The sequence below is a fragment of the Impatiens glandulifera genome, chromosome 4 (assembly GCF_907164915.1).
Source record: "Impatiens glandulifera chromosome 4, dImpGla2.1, whole genome shotgun sequence".
Classification (NCBI taxonomy): Eukaryota; Viridiplantae; Streptophyta; class Magnoliopsida; order Ericales; family Balsaminaceae; genus Impatiens; species Impatiens glandulifera.
Genome location: NC_061865.1, coordinates 60,006,508 through 60,024,527, shown reverse-complemented (window position 1 = coordinate 60,024,527; position 18,020 = coordinate 60,006,508). Strand labels below are relative to the sequence as shown.

At 26.7% G+C, this 18,020-nt stretch overlaps 1 protein-coding gene across 1 annotated transcript; it reads left to right on the top strand.

Annotated features, from left to right (window-relative positions):
- The first annotated feature begins 13,393 nt into the window (after window positions 1-13,393).
- Window positions 13,394-18,020, top strand: LOC124936634 (transcription factor BIM1-like). The gene is made up of 12 exons (XM_047477147.1): window positions 13,394-13,640; window positions 13,861-14,027; window positions 14,184-14,261; window positions 15,268-15,657; window positions 16,146-16,269; window positions 16,355-16,482; window positions 16,577-16,685; window positions 16,769-16,838; window positions 16,920-17,009; window positions 17,097-17,455; window positions 17,535-17,667; window positions 17,752-18,020. Exons 2-12 carry the CDS (start codon window positions 13,991-13,993, stop codon window positions 17,821-17,823), a joined length of 1,590 nt encoding a protein of 529 aa, XP_047333103.1. The 5' UTR covers window positions 13,394-13,640; window positions 13,861-13,990; the 3' UTR covers window positions 17,824-18,020.

Sequence of the window (18,020 nt, the reverse complement as noted above, 5' to 3'; positions counted from 1 at the left end):
AATAACTCATGTCTCGATTCAACCCTATCCCCAGGGATATATTTGTCATCTTGAATGACCTAGAAGAGCAATGAGTTTTCCCCATATTTTCTTTTGGCTTATTTTTATTATTATTATTATTATGGTCACCATTTTATAAGTATTCTTGTAATATTTGGCTGTTATGATTCAGGATTTCTTTATTATATTATATTATTTGTTTTAAAAATTTTATTCCACATTCAAACAAGCCTTAATTCTTGTAATCTCAGACCCGCGCACTAAAAGTTGTTTATTTTATTTTTATAAGCTATAAATTAAATTAAAATATAAATCTTGTAAGCTCCTTAATCTAATCCATTCATCATATAATATTTTATAATACCAATATAAAATTTGCATAATTATTATCAAATCCATAGAAATGAGTTGTTTAGTCCATATATACTTATCCTATCCTAATTCAAGTTTGAATTATTAGAAAGAATCATTAAAATAAATATTTAACAAAAGACAAAGCCGAACAAGTCTACCACAAAATTTGGAAATACTACTACCAAGCTCATCAAACTTAGGAGTGGGTGGAAATATTTAACTATTCTTGTTTTGTATTCTCTCCTGAAAAGTTGGTCATTTGTAAAAAAAACCTTAAAAGATTAATATTTAATTAAAACAATTATTTGCTTAATAAATAAATAAATAATATTTTAGTTAATAATGGAGTGATTTACTCTTATAAAGAGACATATGAGAGTATAGTGAATTATTTAAATAACTCAACCAACGAAAGCATATCAATAAAAAAAAACATTTGAAATCATATCGATCATCACGATGTTGTCAGATATTAGATTCAAAAAAGTATCTCCTCTTCTAATCTAGCGGTCACATATAATGTGGATATTCTCAGTCTTTTTAAGGTCCTGAGTTTGAGTTTGTCAGTCGACAAATTATACGCTTGATTAAATGTGTTTGCGACTCATTCCTTTTTTTAGAAACTTCGAACCAATTAATTATTTTTATAAGATCAATCGTTTTTATTTTTAGATATCATCAGCCTATAAAATTGAATTAGTCAACACCTCAACATGGTATGGTATGAAAATGAACTAATGACCAAATAAGGGGCAAATACTTGTTGAAAGTTTTCTATTAAGAGATAAGTCTAAATATCAAACCAATATAACCTCATCATCTATTTATTAATATCAAAACTTATGAATGAGAAATGTGCATCTATTTTTTAATTCTATTCTCTATTATACATGTTTTTAACATCTCTACTCTCTATCATTGGCAATTATATAGAACCCTTAATAGATGACTTGATTTTATTATTCTCTAAATTCTTTAATGGTTTGAGGAGTTGAAGCCTTGAAAACTTTTATTAAATTATATTTTATTAAAAATGTTGTGATATTCTTTGCAACTTATGTGTACTGATCTTTATCTTTTAAAACATCAACAACCGAGACCGTCGAACCAAAGACAAATTTATTGTGGACATGTTATACCCAGAGGAATAGAGAAAAAGTAACAATCAAAATATTTGTTAAGCTCTTAAAATTTGATAGTATGATGATATATTTTAGCTAGTTTTTTTTTTGTTTAACATAATGGTAGGTAAACCTTGATATCATCATTATCCTCGATTGACTAGCTAATTGACCAGTTGGATTAAAGAGATAGCTTGAGCATTGGAGGGCTGAACAAGAAAGAAATATTATAGTATTATTGTACTTTTATCCTTTTTTAAAAAAAAAAAATAAAAATCACTTTTCATCTACCATAGCATGTTAGCAATAAAAAATTACAAAATCTCTCATTTTATTTTGATATTGTAAATAAGAATTGGTTTGAGGCTTATTGTGATAAACAATTTATACTGATAATCATATTACAATTCAATAGTTTGGCATCATGTTTTTTGCAGTTGTAAACTACAAATTTCATTTTTTCAAACATGATTATATTTTATTGATAACTAAATCGGAAATGTTAGGTCAAAACATACAAGAAATCTTCTAATTCGAGGTTGTTAATTACCGGTTCAACAACGATAAATTTTTTATTTTTTATTTTTTATTTTTGTTAAAGTTGATATGGTGTGAGCAAGTATTATCCTTCTTTATGTTAAAAGAAAAATTGAAGTGTGGCCTAAAGAAAACACCATATTGAGAATGTGATACATGTTAAGTTTTCTTTTTTTCAAAACATGTTAAAGTTTAAATTAGAGTTTAAGCGTAAAAGGACATTTATTAGTGGGTCTTTGTTAATGGGTCTAGGCATTAAGTTTGATTAATATTGTTAATTTAATATAAATAGTTATATCTAGTTTATAATGTCACTTTAATATGTATGAAAATATTGATATAATATATGTCTATCCTCTAAAGAAACATATCTTCTATCTCCTTCTTTATTGTTCCTCTAATATCTTACTAAATAGATAGTACTAAACCCTAAATCTATAATTTTACATGTATCAAAATGCTCCTTATACCCACTCAAATAGCTAATCCAATTCATAATATTTTATCAATAGCAATATTATAATATGTCCTAACCTATATAAGTTTATAATCTCAAGCCAATAAATTTATTTTTAAAATATATCTATACAAACTGAGTAACTGACTATATAAGATTCATATTCAGATCATTAATTTGGTACCCATATTGTATCAAAAATCAAATTAGTTATTAAATATTAAACTTAACAAATTTTGTATAATGTTTTAAAATGTTAATTGCACAATTATAAACAATATTATTATAATATATATATATATATATAAGATTTGGGCTGATCAAAGTTAAAGCCCAATTTTAAAATCCAAACCCGTTAGTCAAAATAAAACCCACTGTGAGTCAGAGGTTTCAATTAAATGGAAAAAGTCCATTGAAAATTCATTACAAGTTTTATTGCAAAATTATTTATTTTTATTTTATTTTTAAAAATTTCAGAGGTTTGATAATCTTGACTCTTGTCACTTAAATTAGTTATTGAGTTATAAAATTTCATCGTCCCTACTACCTAGCACATTTTTTTATTTAGTTATTTAGTTATTATTCTAATTTATTAAATTAATAGTTTTGCTCATATAAATTAAATTTTATGTAACTAGCCTTACACTTATTATTTACGGATTTATTTCTAGTGTTTCACTTAAATCTGAATAAATAATTCCAAAAATATATATATATATATTTAAAAAGAAAATATCAAATATCTTAGTTAATTTTATTTTAATTTAATTCTATACAATTATCAGGTTAAAATGATAATTATAAATAAGAAAGATTACAAATTAAAAGGTGGATCTGCTTGCTAGACTTGTAAGCCAATCGGTCAAGAGTCAGACTTTAAATTGACTTTATTCAAGTTTGAGTCAGACTCGAACTCATATAATAATTTTTTGATTTAATCGGTCAAAAATTTGACTTTAATCAAGTTTGAGTCAGGCTTGAACTCGTTGGATGGATTATCTATCTTTTTTTAACCGGATAATAAATTATATATATATATTTTATTTATTTTAATATTAAAACTTAAATTTAAAATACATATTTTTTCTTCACAAATATTTAAAAATTTAATTTTAGTTCAAGTTTATTTAGTCGAGCCGAGCTTGTAGGTAAATAGTCGAGACGAGTTCAAATTTATAAATTTGTTCGAGCTCGAGTTTAAGCTGGTTTAAGCTCAGCTTAATTCGTTTGTCGTCCTAGTTTGACACATAATTTGTGTTAGAGAAAGGAAAAAAAATGACAAGAAAGTGTAGGGAAATGATGTGTCATTTCTTGAGTGATTTAAAATTTAATAGGAGAGAGAATTTTCAAATTTTCAATCCACTCATGAAATGACACATCATTTCCGTACACTTTCTTGTCATTTTTTCTCATTCTACCGTTACCTTGTTATATATTTAGGTATTTTTCCATTCACACATAAGTCAGGTCACTTTATAAGTTTAAGCTATCAAAAAGTAAATATATTTATATGTTTAATTGATACATTTAATGTTAGTCTCAAAATTGTCTACGAATAACTCTTTCTTTTGTTGGAATATAATTCATATATAGTTAATTTGATCGCGCGTGTTAAGTCTTTCACGGAACGTCAACTACAAAATAAATTGGTGTCTAGGAATAATTTTTGTGGACCACACTAAATGGGACCATGGAATCACCTCCCTTCTATCGCGAACAATATTCCATGTCAATCCCGAGTCAAACCTGCCTTAATTTTCAACACTCCAAACTCGAGAATCCTCACAATTATTAAAGTGACAGGAAGACATAATATTGAGGATCCTCGTACTTTCTATAATTCTCCTCAAAATGTTATTTCATTCGCTGTTTTTGACTTTTGAATAGTAGTCATTTTAAATTGTTTGACAACACTTTAAACAATCATGTTTTTGTCATTATATTTAAACGATTTCTTATTTTTATAATAATTAATAAAACTTTGAAAAAAATTATACATAAAATAATAATTAAAATGTAAATATATATATATATATATAAATATAAATAATTAAATTTATAAAATAATAATTTAATATATCAAAATATAAATAATTAAATTTAAAAAATAATAATTTAAATATATATCAAAATATAAATAATAAAATTTATAAAAATAATAGTTTAAATATTTTAATAAAAATAATAATTTAAATATATATAATTAATAATGATTTTAAATGTAAATAAATAAATTTTTAAAAAAAATAAGAAAACAATTGGTTTTTGACGAATATGTTGATTATAAACTGAATCAAAATTATCTAAGTTAGTTTTCCACATGCTATTTAGCAATAAAATGTTTTTTCGGAATTACCTAAGCCCATAATAAAATATATTAATCGTATTTTTATTTTACTCACCCAAAATTTTAAATAGGCCCATATTTATTAACTTTGCTAGAAGGACTTTATTCTCTCATTAATTGGGCCTCTTGATCCATACAAGAGTGAAACGAATCATACAGTTCACAAAATTGAAGGTTATTTGAAATTGTAAAATATATTTTTTTAAATTATTAATTATATATTAATATTATTATTATATATAATTATCCCACTAGGCTGTTTAAATGATAAAATTCGGTGTCTAAAATAAAAATAAATTATATAAAATTAATTTATAAAATAATAATAAACAAATGATAGCAAGCTCACTACGAAAATTATTGCAATAAAATATCAAATAATGGTAAAAAGATGTTTATAATTTTAAAATAAAATATAAATTATTAAGTCAACTCGTAAACAATTATCTTAGTTATGTATTTTAATCATGCAAACTTTTATAAATAAAAAAATGATAAAATTGTTATTAAATAATTTAACATTAATTATATACTCATGTCACCATTACCAAAAACAGTTCTCAACTTTTATAATAAAAATTTGGTAACCCTTGTGTCATTTTTGTAAATAAGTCTCAAACCCATAAATTTTCATAAATACATAAAAATAATAAAATTGTGATTTAAGGGTACAACATTATTTAGAGGTCTGTGATCAATGTATCTATTTAAAATTTCAATTTAAACCTACATTTTATTTATAAATAAAATATCAAAATTGTAAAGAGAAATTTAATATCCTACACTAATAAAACTTCACTTTTTATAAATAGGTTTAAACTTCATTTTGAAAAATGTCAAATTCATATTGAAAAAAAGAAATTGAAATAAAACTTCTCATTTGTAATTCATAACATGTGTTACTATTAAACTACATCTTGCAATATTTTATAATAGGGGAGTGAACCCCTTATTGAGATAAATGCTGATCCTTATTTTAATTATTGTTTTAAATTTTATTAATCTAATATTTAAAATTTATGTAATATTTTAGTTTTTTTTTTTTTAACTTTACGGGAAGAGGCTTTTACCTGAATCATTTAAAAATAAAAATATATATTTTGAAGACACGTGTGAAGGAGGACATAAGCCACGTTTAGGAAATGAAAACCAGAGGAAGAAAGTGCAAGCGATGCCGACAGGTAATATATGCCACGTAGGATTAGGGCAAGGAATCCGAACCTATGTCATTGACAGGTCACTTTGTAAAACGACAGCACGTGCCTCTCTCCCTCCTTCCACCAACTCTATATGTGGGGCGGTGAAAACTCCACGTGACACCGTCATTATTTGAATTTCCTATTTTAACCCCACTTTCAAAACACGTGATCACGCATTCACGCTTGTTAAATAATTGTTTTCTTAAAATGGGTTTCAATTATTTTCGTTAAAAAATAAATAAATAAAATGGAAATGAGAGTCGCCGTTAGGTTTGACGGTTTCCGTTAAGAGGATAATAAATACAGAAAATGAAAAAGGGTCCCCACCGCACGCGAGCCGGCAGTCAGTTGTGGCAGGGGATGGGAGCACGTGACCTGCTGCCTTAATCTCTCTTCCACTCACGTGCATCCTATAAACTTCCGTCGTTTCCTGTGACAGTCACTACCCACAATCCCCTATTTCCCGTTTTCAGTAAATTTTTATATTCAAAAAATATTTCAAAGATAAAATTAAATTAAGTACACATTCTTCTAGGAAAAAATAAATTTATTTAAAAAAAATAAAATTTATTTGTGTTTATCTTGAACTAAATTTTTGGCCCAACATGACATAAAAATGATCAAACAACTTTAAATCAAACTTGATAAAAAAAAATTTGTTTCTAAAACATTTTTTCTTTTATTTTATTATATTTTTATTCTTATTTTAAGATTTTAAAGATTTTTTTCTAACAATAATTTATTTCCCCTAACTTCTAATGATAAAAAAATGTCAATGATTTAAAAATGAATTTCTTTTAATCACTATTACTTAAGTTATTAGTTGGTCATCAAAAATTGGGTTGGAACTTGGAAGTAACATTTTATTTTAGGTATTTATCAAACTCTAGATAAATTATTTATTTTCTAAAACAAATGCTAACTAAAATGTCTTTATCTCACTATTTCATTAGCTCAATTATTATTTAAAACTCGAACTTCGATTATTTTTATCGAATAAGGCTTAAAGTGAAAATATAAGGCTTGAATAATGATTTTTTTCATAAACAACTAACGTTTGACTTTTAATTTAACATATTAGTTTTATTTTCTTAATTAATTCATCACATTTATATCAACAAACAATCATTCTTTTTTTCTTCTAATTGTATTATATTTTCACACATTACACATTTTTTTAAACATTCAAACCATATTCGGTAATATTACACACAAATTTCTCAAAAAATTATTAAATTTAGATCATAAATACGTTCAAATTGAAAGACCGTAACACAATGTTACATCGTTATAAAATTATTTAAAATATATATATTCAAAATATCTCAAATCTCTCCACAAATTACACATTTTTGTAGTCATATAAATCAACCATAACAAAATATAAGGTATAAAACTTGAAAATAATACGAAAACAATACTTAATTTTAAAAAATACGTCCAAAAAGTCTTTAAATATAATTTAATTTAAAAACGTAATAAATTAATTAAAACATTAAAATAAAATATTAAAATAAGATAACATATATATTTTTTTTTAAATACGAAAGGATTGATAATTCAACACAATTTAAAGTTCCAATTTTAATTAACAATTGGGAATATTAAATTATGTTATTTCATTTTTAATATTTAAAAAATAATTTTTTTTAAAATAATAATTAAAAAAAAGTAAAAGAATAGTGGGAGGGAAGAGGAGGAATGGGATAATGGGATGTGGGTCCATGGCGTGGAGTCATGAGTTGGCCACGTGATTTGGTAGGTGGGGCCCATAAAGAGGGACCCTTTGTGGTAGGCAGACGATTTTTAATCACGTGATGCTTCCCGCCTTCCACGGTAAAGTTGACACGCGTCAGCTTTTTAGCAATTTGGATTAACAAAAAGCATATTAAAAATTAAAATTAAATAAATGGTCTCCGTTCAATTATTTGAGTGACACTTTTATATTTTTAATACAATGTATGTACTCTAAACAGATCATAATTAATTAATTATTTAATTAATTAATAATTAAAACAATTGTTAACTGATCCCTAAACAGATACCCTCTGATAAAAGAATGTCCTCATACAGGGAAGCTTCCCTTAACTATCTATTTTTAATCATATCCCCTTCATTATTTAATTTTTATAAATTTTTAACTATAATTTATTAATTAATGAGAACTTTTATTTAAAAAATAAATATAAAGTTATTAGTGGTGAAAGAGAGTGCTGAAAAGACATGTCATAACAGCATGCTGTTCATGAACCTGCGTGCGTTCGGTGCATGTAAATTATTTTCTTTTATTTTTAAAAGGTATTTTTTATTAATTATTGTGCCTGTAAATACCAATTTTTCCTTTTTATTTATTTTAAATATATACATTTTTTTTTAAATTGGCCAGTGGAAAAATGGAGAGCAGATTTGTATTCTATAAAGTTAAATTGGAATGATAAAGCTTATTAAACATATTTAAAAGAAAATAAGATAGACTGAATAAGTTAGAATAAAATATCACTAATTAAACATGTTTTTGTTATGAGATCACATTTTCATATGTTATCTATTTCAACTTGTATAATAAGTAAATTCAGCTGACTCATCATTAGTACAATTAATATTACTGAAAATTTGACCCCTACAATTAGACTATTTTTAAAACCAAAAAAACCTTGAAAGTTAATACAATTAAATAAAAAATAATATAATCTTCATATGCAAACTAAAAAAACATTTACACACTTAACTTAAGATCCTAAAGAGAGGTATCAATGGAAAAGAACATGTTTCAACAAATTGGTTAACTTAATACAAATATAAGGTAAGGTCAATAAGGCGGTAAGGACTAGTTAGGCACGCTTAGAGCTTCTCAAACACGAATACCCGAAATCAGAATAATAGAAAATAAAAACACTAACAAAATTTAATTGATAGGCTCTATATTATTATCTCTATATATTATTAATAAAAATATTTAACTAACTAAATTATATTATTTTTTTTATTAAAACTAATACAAATATATTATATTTATTTAATAAAACATAAATATCACTATAGAATTAAAAAATAATAATAAATTTTTATTTTTTTATTAGGCACCTCAATCCACAAACTATTAACGATAAGTACATGTCTCAATTTTAATTATCCCTAAAACAAAGCATATGATTTAAATAAATTAATAACTTGAAGGATTATATTAGTCAATAGAAGAATAAATTCGAATAAAAATAAACAAATATCACAATCAATAATTATAATATATATAATGAAAAAAAAATGAGAAAAAAAAATTATTGTACATGATTAAAATAACATAAAATAACAATTTAAGAATAATCTTATTCCATAATGTTGTTACAATAAATTGAATTGTTTTGAAATGAATAAAAATATAAGTTGTAATTTAAAAAAAAAATGAAGATTCTAAATCAGCTTGAACAGTATTCTCCCGGCAATATGGTTTTGGTAGTTGAGGGTACAACAAAATGCCCTAAACAAAGAGCACGTGACTCGCCCAAGGTCCCACCCACCGGACTTTGAGTTGAGTTAAAGTGATTTAACAACAATGTTAGGAAAATTATTATTATTATTATTATTTATAAAAATGTAGTATTAAGTAATGACCAATTTTAAAGTGACATTATTAATCATAACTATTATTTTTTTTTTTATTTTTATAAATGACTTACGCTGTTAATTAAAAAGACTCGAAAATGGTAAAAAGAGTATTAGAGTTGAAATTGATCTTACAACAATTTGTTCAAAGTCAACACACGATGGCTACGAAAAATCCACATTTGGCTTAAGAAACGCACACAACATAAAATCAAAATATAAAATTGAATAAGGAATGAAACTAGCCATTAATCAACTAAAACATGACGATAGGAATTAGTTTCTATCGGACTCGAATATATCTTTATATATAAACATGGTGAATAAAAATTTAAAAAATATATACAACAATTACACTTCAAGCCATATTTGTTATGATGTTTTCAAATCTTGTTATTATGTTTTTATTTGACAAAAAAATATATCTATGAACTTGTTTTAACTGATTTTTTTTAAAATATACCAATTAAATATTATTTGTTATTTTATCATATTAATCACGTCACTAATTTTATAAATTAAATTATTAAAATACCTATTACATTTTTCAAAATAAATTATTTCATATCTTTTAACTTATTTTTCTAAATATATCATGATTTATTTACATAAATTTCATCCTAACACACTCGATTATGTTCCTCAATGTCTAAAGTAATTGCACATTTTTAAATTTTTGAAGTTATTACTATTATTGTGATTGTAAATATATAATTAATATGTTAAATACTAGACAACGAGTTACTCAAAAGTTTGAATTTATGTGATTAATATTTACTTAATTATTTTAATTATATTTTTATATACTATTTAGCTGAAAACATTTGATAGTTGTGTTTTGGCCATTGATGTTATATTTTATTATAAATCAATAATTTTCAAAAATATATTATATCTTAATTAAGAGTGATAACTCAAATTAAAAAAAAATACCTTAGATTTTTTTAAAAAGTTTGCAGTTGAAGTGAACCGTGTTCCTATGTGGATTAATTTTTAACAACAAAATAACTCTAATTTAAAAACAGTTATAACACTATATACTATATGTAATCAAGATATTTGTTAAAAATTGTCCAATTTTGAAAAAATAATATACATCAATATATATGTTGTCACCAATTATTATTGAATCCCACTAAATTTTATATTTGTTGAGCCTGTTGGTAAGCAGTTATTCACCTAAACCAGATTCTTCCAAATAAATTAAATTTTAGTTTTGATAATTTATTTTGTGACAAGTCGATTTTTGAGGCTAAATTATCAAAATGGGTTCATCCTTTAGAACCATTTATATCACTGTCGGTTTGTCACTATCTTATCATGTTGTTATTATGCTAGTTCAAGGGTGTTTTAGTAATTAACAATTAAAAATGTTAGAAGACTGTCAGAAGACGGTTTCTTTCAAATAGACAAAAACCAATATTTGTTCTACATCTCATCAATAGGGCATATCCAAACAGTTTTGTCTGAACAGTACATTGAAAAAAATTACTTTATTCCAACATTTTTTACTTATTATTTGACTTATAATCTATGTTCAATTTGGATATTAATTTAACTGATTTTTTTTTTAAAAAATGTCAGATAAAAAAAAACTTAGCACCCATATAACTTGAATTTAAATTAAATAAAAAAAAAGTTATAAGTCATTTCAAACTATAGAAGTATGATTTTGATTTTATACATTTTTGTTTTATTGGTTATAATTTTAATGTTTTTATTGAATTTCATTATATTTTAAATTAGTTTCAAACACTTATGGTTGTGAAGCTGCAATTGTTTTTTTCTTAAAGTTTGTTTGGTTGGAGTTAATTTAAAAAAAAATGTTAATAGATTGTGATTTTGAGAATATGAGTTTATTTTATAAAAAGATTTAAAGTTATTAATATATAATTAATAAAATACTATTTTTTATTTAAATATAGAATATTTGATTAATGTGATTAATAAAAATAAAATGAATAATATTTGATTAGAATAAAAAAAAACAAACAATTGATAAGGTCTTTTTCAAACATGATATTTCAATTAAACATCATTTCATTCGTTCAATCATCAAATCATATTATATTGAATTTATTAATTAAAATATTTTTTATTTAATATATATATATATATATATATTATCATTTAAAAAAATTATTAAAAGTTTTTTCAAAATATTATATTAACTTAGTTATTTGAAAAAATAATTATTAGTAAGAATTTTAAAAATTATTTTTTTAGTAAAAAAATTTACAAGATATTTATATAATGGTATAATGTAAAAAATAATTTAAAATATAAAATAATTTAATATTTTATTTAATGAATTAAATATATAATAAATGAGATTCAAATAACCCAAAATTAACAAGCCCAACAACTTTTTAAATAAATCATTAACGAATACCTCTACATTTCACTTATTCTTTAAACGTAAATTAGTACTGTTCAAAAATAAATAAAACTATAAATTTCAATAAACTATAATTCCTTCCAATTCTCTTAGGCCTTGTTTGAGGAAGTTGTTTTTTTGATTTTGTCTGGTTTTATCTGAAAAACCCTTGTTTGATAAAAAGTAAGAAAAAACTGATTTTTAAAATTTAAAGACTAATTTGTCCTTTGACTTTAAAAAATATGGTGTAAGTGAGAGAACGATGGTTTAAAGATAAGATAAAATTAGTGGGTAGTTTTGATATTTAAATGATAAAATTATTTAATTTAATGATTGATAAAATGTTTGGATTTTGAGATAAAAACTGAGTTTTATCCCAAAAATCCCTTTATCAAACGAGGCCTTAAAGAAAACAGTTCTCCAAAACTATTGTTTCTAACATAATAGGTAAACATATTAAATATATTTTACCATAAACTCCTCTTTAATTTATCATCAATTAATAGTATCTCAATTACTCAAAAAAGAATCTCATTTCTAAAAAATTTAAAACATCTCCCAAATAGACATGTGAGGTTTTGGTCATCCCCAGACTATCATACACAAAAAAAAAGTAATAACTTTGTTAATTTTTTGTAATCAAAAACTGAATTATTTAAATAAAATAATATAAAGAATTCGTATTTATTAATTATTATGAGATATTTTGAATAAATTATAATTGTCTTTTAAAATTTAACTAATATAATTTTACGGTGGGTGTGAAAGGCTGTTTGAGAGAATCTGGACAGCACATGGGAACTTGATATTTCTAGAGAGAGAAACTAGAGAGAGAAAAGACCCGCATTTCCCGATACAGGTGAAAACACGTCACCATCGTTGTATAAGAGAGAGACCAGCACGTGACCTCCTTTTACAACCCATCCCAACATTTATTTATTTATTTATTTATTAATAATAATATTAATTATAATTAATAAGGATAAACTCGGGATCGGTGCACTAATCATATTACTCAGATAATTAATTTCCTTTAATTAATTAATTAACTTCTTTTTTAATTACATAAAGTGTATTCATAAATATTTAAATAATTCGGGACGGCTCGATTTCCGAGAAGATAGTGGATCGAATTAATAAAAAAAGAGTACTAATTTATTTATATTTATTTATTTATAGGGATCATCAAAAACATTTTTTATATAATTATTATTTTAATTGATAAAAACAATGATACATTTCATCTGGGCCCCACCTCATGCGCCGTTAGAAAGTCAGTTTTCCTTCTTAACGGCGTTACTGGAACTGAAATCCAACAGCAATAAAGTACTCTCTCTCTACAGAAGAGAGAGAGAGAGAGCTGTAATATCATCTATGGAAGCTCTGTTCATTTCTCTGTATAACATATTTATATAGTTTCTTCATATATATATATATCTAAATCTAGTGAGAAAGAGAGAAAACAGAGTTTGCGTATGATGATAATGGCGGTTTGAAGTGAAATACTAGTTTTGGATCCCACAGGACCTACCATCGGTCATCGAAGCTCGCTTTTCTGGATCGTCTTTGTTTGCTGTCAACTTTTCTAAATTCACTTCTCTGTTTGAAGAGATATATATATAGTGAGCGTGATTCAGATCGGAAGGTATTTTGTTCATCTAATGCAAGTTTTTTTCTGTAGATCTTACTTGTTCTTATTGAATCATACTTGTTTGCGACTTGCGTGGTGAATGACTTTACTTAAATCTGAGTTGAAGTTCAGTTTGAAGTGATTTTGTTGCAATTGAATTGGAACTGTTCATAATTCTCATAATTCTTGTGGCGACGCAGATCTGATATTCTCTTTCGTCTGAATCTAAACGCAGGAACGATTCGATTATAATTTGAGTTGAGTTGGAGAATTTCGAGAATCTGAAGTGGAATTAAGAATATCAACACAATTTTGTCGAATTGACGAGGAATTTAGCTGGAAGATCTATTTATTATTATCTATTAATGGAGCTTCCTCAACCACGTCCTTTAGGAAGTGAAGGTAATAATAGTAATATACGATCATTAATTCATTATTCATTCATGTATATATTAGGTTAAGGATGACGAAAAGCTAGGTTTATAATAGTACACTAGATTTAGAGATGGAATTGTGTTGATGAATGTTGAAAGTTGTTATTTGACTGATCGTTTACAGGACGGAAACAAACGCATGACTTTCTCTCTCTATATGCACCTGTTCAACAAGATCCAAGAACACCTCCTCCTCCACAAGGTAAATTGTTTAAATTTCTTTCTTTTTGATTCAATTCTTTCCATATTTTCATTGTTTTGATTCAGTTTGAGGTGATGCATCAATAAATTCTGTTCAAATTCCTTTTTAATGGAGTTAACAAACTTACTTGATATATTGTTGTATCTAGATTCAATTTATTTTCAAATCATATCACAAATTTATCTTGGATCTAAGAACTTAATAAGGTAATCTAAGGGTTTATCCTGTTTAGTGATGAGTTGAAACGGGGATCATAACTTGATGATATCATAAGAAATTTATGAGTACTGAAATGGTACAAAATTTCTTTTTCAAATGAAGCTTTTGGTCTGGTTTTGATGTTGAAGGGTTTTTATGTGCATGTGACTATACAATGAATTTATTGGGTCAAATAAATGTAAGTAGGAGTAACTATTGGGTAAGCATGAAATATGTTTTATTTTTTTTTTGGTATGAGGCATGAAATATTAATTAGTTGTACGTTTTCTTTTGGGTGCCGGGTTCTAGATGCCATGTTCAAAATAACAATATTAATTTATAAAATAAATAGAAGTGGTAAAATAAATACATCTTTACACGTGACTCCAATATAGTCGTGTGGGATTGGGCCATGTGCATAGGGTGGACCCTTATTTTTGATTAGGCTGACTTTACCGAATCCGAAAAGGGCGGTTTAGGGCTTAAGGGGCCCCCGCACCATCAGATCGGGATCGGGATTTGGTATTCCGGTATTCGGCATCTGGGTTGGGTGTTTTCTTAGTGGGACCCAGATGAGTTAAGGCTTTTGATTCACGTTGAGAGCCAACCAGTCAGTCATATATTTGAGCATCAGCATGAGGGCCCATGAAGGTGCACTCGATTCAGGTTTTCAATATATTATTTGTGTTGTGTCCCACCCTTTTCTCTCTTGAAGACTTGTTAGTTATAATAGACTTATAATAGTTAAAGGGTACCCTTTGATTGATTGATTATGCTGAAAGCTTATACTATTTATAATATGCAACAGGAAATTTCCTTCAAACCCATGACTTTTTGCAACCATTGAGTTCAATGGGGTTGAGTAATGGTAAGGAAGGGACTACTTTAACTACTACAGAGAGAATATGGGAGAAGCCCCCAATTATACCAGGTCCTTCTCCCCCTCCTACGGGAGAACACTTTCTACCTGGAGGGATAGGTACTTACAGTATAAGTCACATATCCTTATGTAACAAGGTACCAAAGGTGGAAGGAAGTGTGTTTACAATGGCTCAAACTAGTAGCATCAACAAAAATGATGTGAACTCAAACTGCAGTTCTTACCCTGGAAATGGTTTCACTTTATGGGAAAGATCTGCAATGAAAAAGGGGAAGACAGGGAAGGAGAATATTGCAGGAGAGATTCCTGTTACACCAGGTACAAACAAAAAGAAGTCTTTTTGGTTTTGGTTTAACCTCTATGCATATTAGTCAATAATTGATTTCCAGAAAGAAAACATGCTCTTTTTTCTATTGATGTTTCTTAATGATCATTGAGATTATTAACTAAAGCATTACAGGGTAAATTTGATAGACACAACAGTAGAATGTTTCTCATTTATCCAACCTGATGAATCATGTAAATAACTGAAGCTAAATGCTAATATCTAATCCTTTGTCTTCATGCAAGAACAAAGTTACTGTTTAGGGACATAATGGAGGTATCCCCACATTTATCTAAAGAGCTTCTTAGGGACATAACATAATGACATTCTTTAATTGCAAATAACTTTATCTTTATTCTTTTGAATGATTTTGGAGAATAGGATATGCATCAATAAAACTGAAAATTAAATGTTGAATGATGGGTATAATTATTTATTACTATAAATGTTTATAGTTTTCGATTCATTGAAATGTTATCAGAGGCTGGAATTATTCTGGGAGAAGGAGAATGGATGACATCGGAGCGACCTTCACAATCTTCTTCCAACAACAGCAGCAATCACCATCTCACCAGTACCACCTACAGCTCTCTATCTTCTTCACAGTCAGTCTTTTTCTTGCTTGTTGCTTAATTATTAGTTATAATAACCTTGAGGAACAAATTGTTTTAATACTTCTTTGATAAACAGGCCTTTGTCAGCCAAAAAGAATCAAAGCTTCATGGATATGTTAAAATCTGCACAGGTTGCCCATGAAGAAGATGATGAAGATGAGACAGAGTTTCTCATCAAAGAGGAACCTTTATCTCATCCTAGAAGTACATATATCTCCTTAATTTCATTCTTCCATTCATTAACTCTGTTACACAGAAATGACAGAATCACTAAAATACTCCTTGTTTCCGAAAACAGGTGATTTAATGATTGTTGATCATGGGAAACGAGATGATCAGAAACCCAATACTCCAAGATCAAAGCACTCTGCAACTGAGCAACGTAGAAGAAGCAAAATTAATGACAGGTGAGTAAATTATATCTTCATCCATTTTTTCATCGCCAAAGATTTTTTGATAATAAACAATATGGAGAATTTGGTGAATGCAGATTTCAAAGGCTGAGAGAACTCATCCCTAGAAGTGACCAAAAGAGAGATAAAGCATCTTTCTTATTAGAGGTATATGAACATGAAAAATGACAGACAAGAGACAACCTTCTTAATTTCTTATTTACTAAACATCTAAAATATGATCAACAGGTTATTGAGTACATTCAGTTTTTACAAGACAAAGTCCAGAAATACGAAGGACCATACCAAGGATATGAGCCATCAAAATTGGGGCCATGGGTAATCATCACATCTGTTTAGTTTTAGTTTTGAAATTGTTTTCGTGTGTTTCATGCTAATCAATAATAACGGTGGATAATGAATTAGGCAAGCAGTCATAGGCCTCCTGCAGACGAAGTAGAAGTTGCAAACAGTAGCACATCTCAATTGATGTCTGTTTGCAAGAATGATGCTTATAACGAACCAAAGTCATCGTCAATAAATAATAATCCACTAAACTCTGGTTTACTATTGCATCCGGATGAGAATGAAAGTATGGTAATGTCTACAATGAAGACAAGAATGGGAGTTAATGCATCTAATAGTTCTCCGCCATTAGCCCAATTATGGACAATGAAAGAAAGTTTAACCGACTCTCATCAAAAGCACAAGGGTCAAGAACAACAACAACAACAAAATACCGTTGAAAGTGGTACAATTAACATCTCCACTGCCTATTCTCGCGGGTTAGTATATCTCATCCATCCATATTATTATTTGAATTAAGATACTAGAATCATAACTTGTATTTCTTTTATTGAACAGGTTATTAAATAACTTGACACAAGCACTGCAGAGTTCTGGAGTTGATTTAACGCATGCAACTATATCTGTTAAAGTTGATATTGGAAAACAACCAAATGGTATATTAACAATCCCACCAATACCAAATTCCAAGGTAATTAATAGTTACTAGTTTACTATAACATGATCTAGGGGATTGAGTTATTAAGCACTAAGTTTCTATTTTTCGGCTAATCAGGAAAATGTAAACCGACGTGCTAGGGTTGAGGGAAACGAAGCCACGAAGAGACTAAAAACAAGCAACACTTAGAAATTGAATGCAGTATCTTTTTCAACACGTCTTCTTTTATCAATCTAATGTAATATGTTGTTATTTTTTGACTGTCAACGATTGGGGTGTCGAGGGGTATACCTTTTTGTACATGCGACAACAACAGGTTCCGGTTTTCTTATTTTATTTATTCAAGGTATTTGTCACTTTTATATTTTTATTTTAGAGCCTTTTTT

Excerpts from the sequence above, each read along its gene's own strand:
- LOC124936634 (XM_047477147.1), top strand. The coding sequence starts at position 13,991 with ATGGAGCTTCCTCAACCACGTCCTTTAGGAAGTGAAG. Across the intron at positions 16,483-16,576 it reads ACCTTTATCTCATCCTAGAA|GTGATTTAATGATTGTTGAT; the intron begins GTACATATATCT and ends TTCCGAAAACAG. Across the intron at positions 17,668-17,751 it reads CACCAATACCAAATTCCAAG|GAAAATGTAAACCGACGTGC; the intron begins GTAATTAATAGT and ends TCGGCTAATCAG.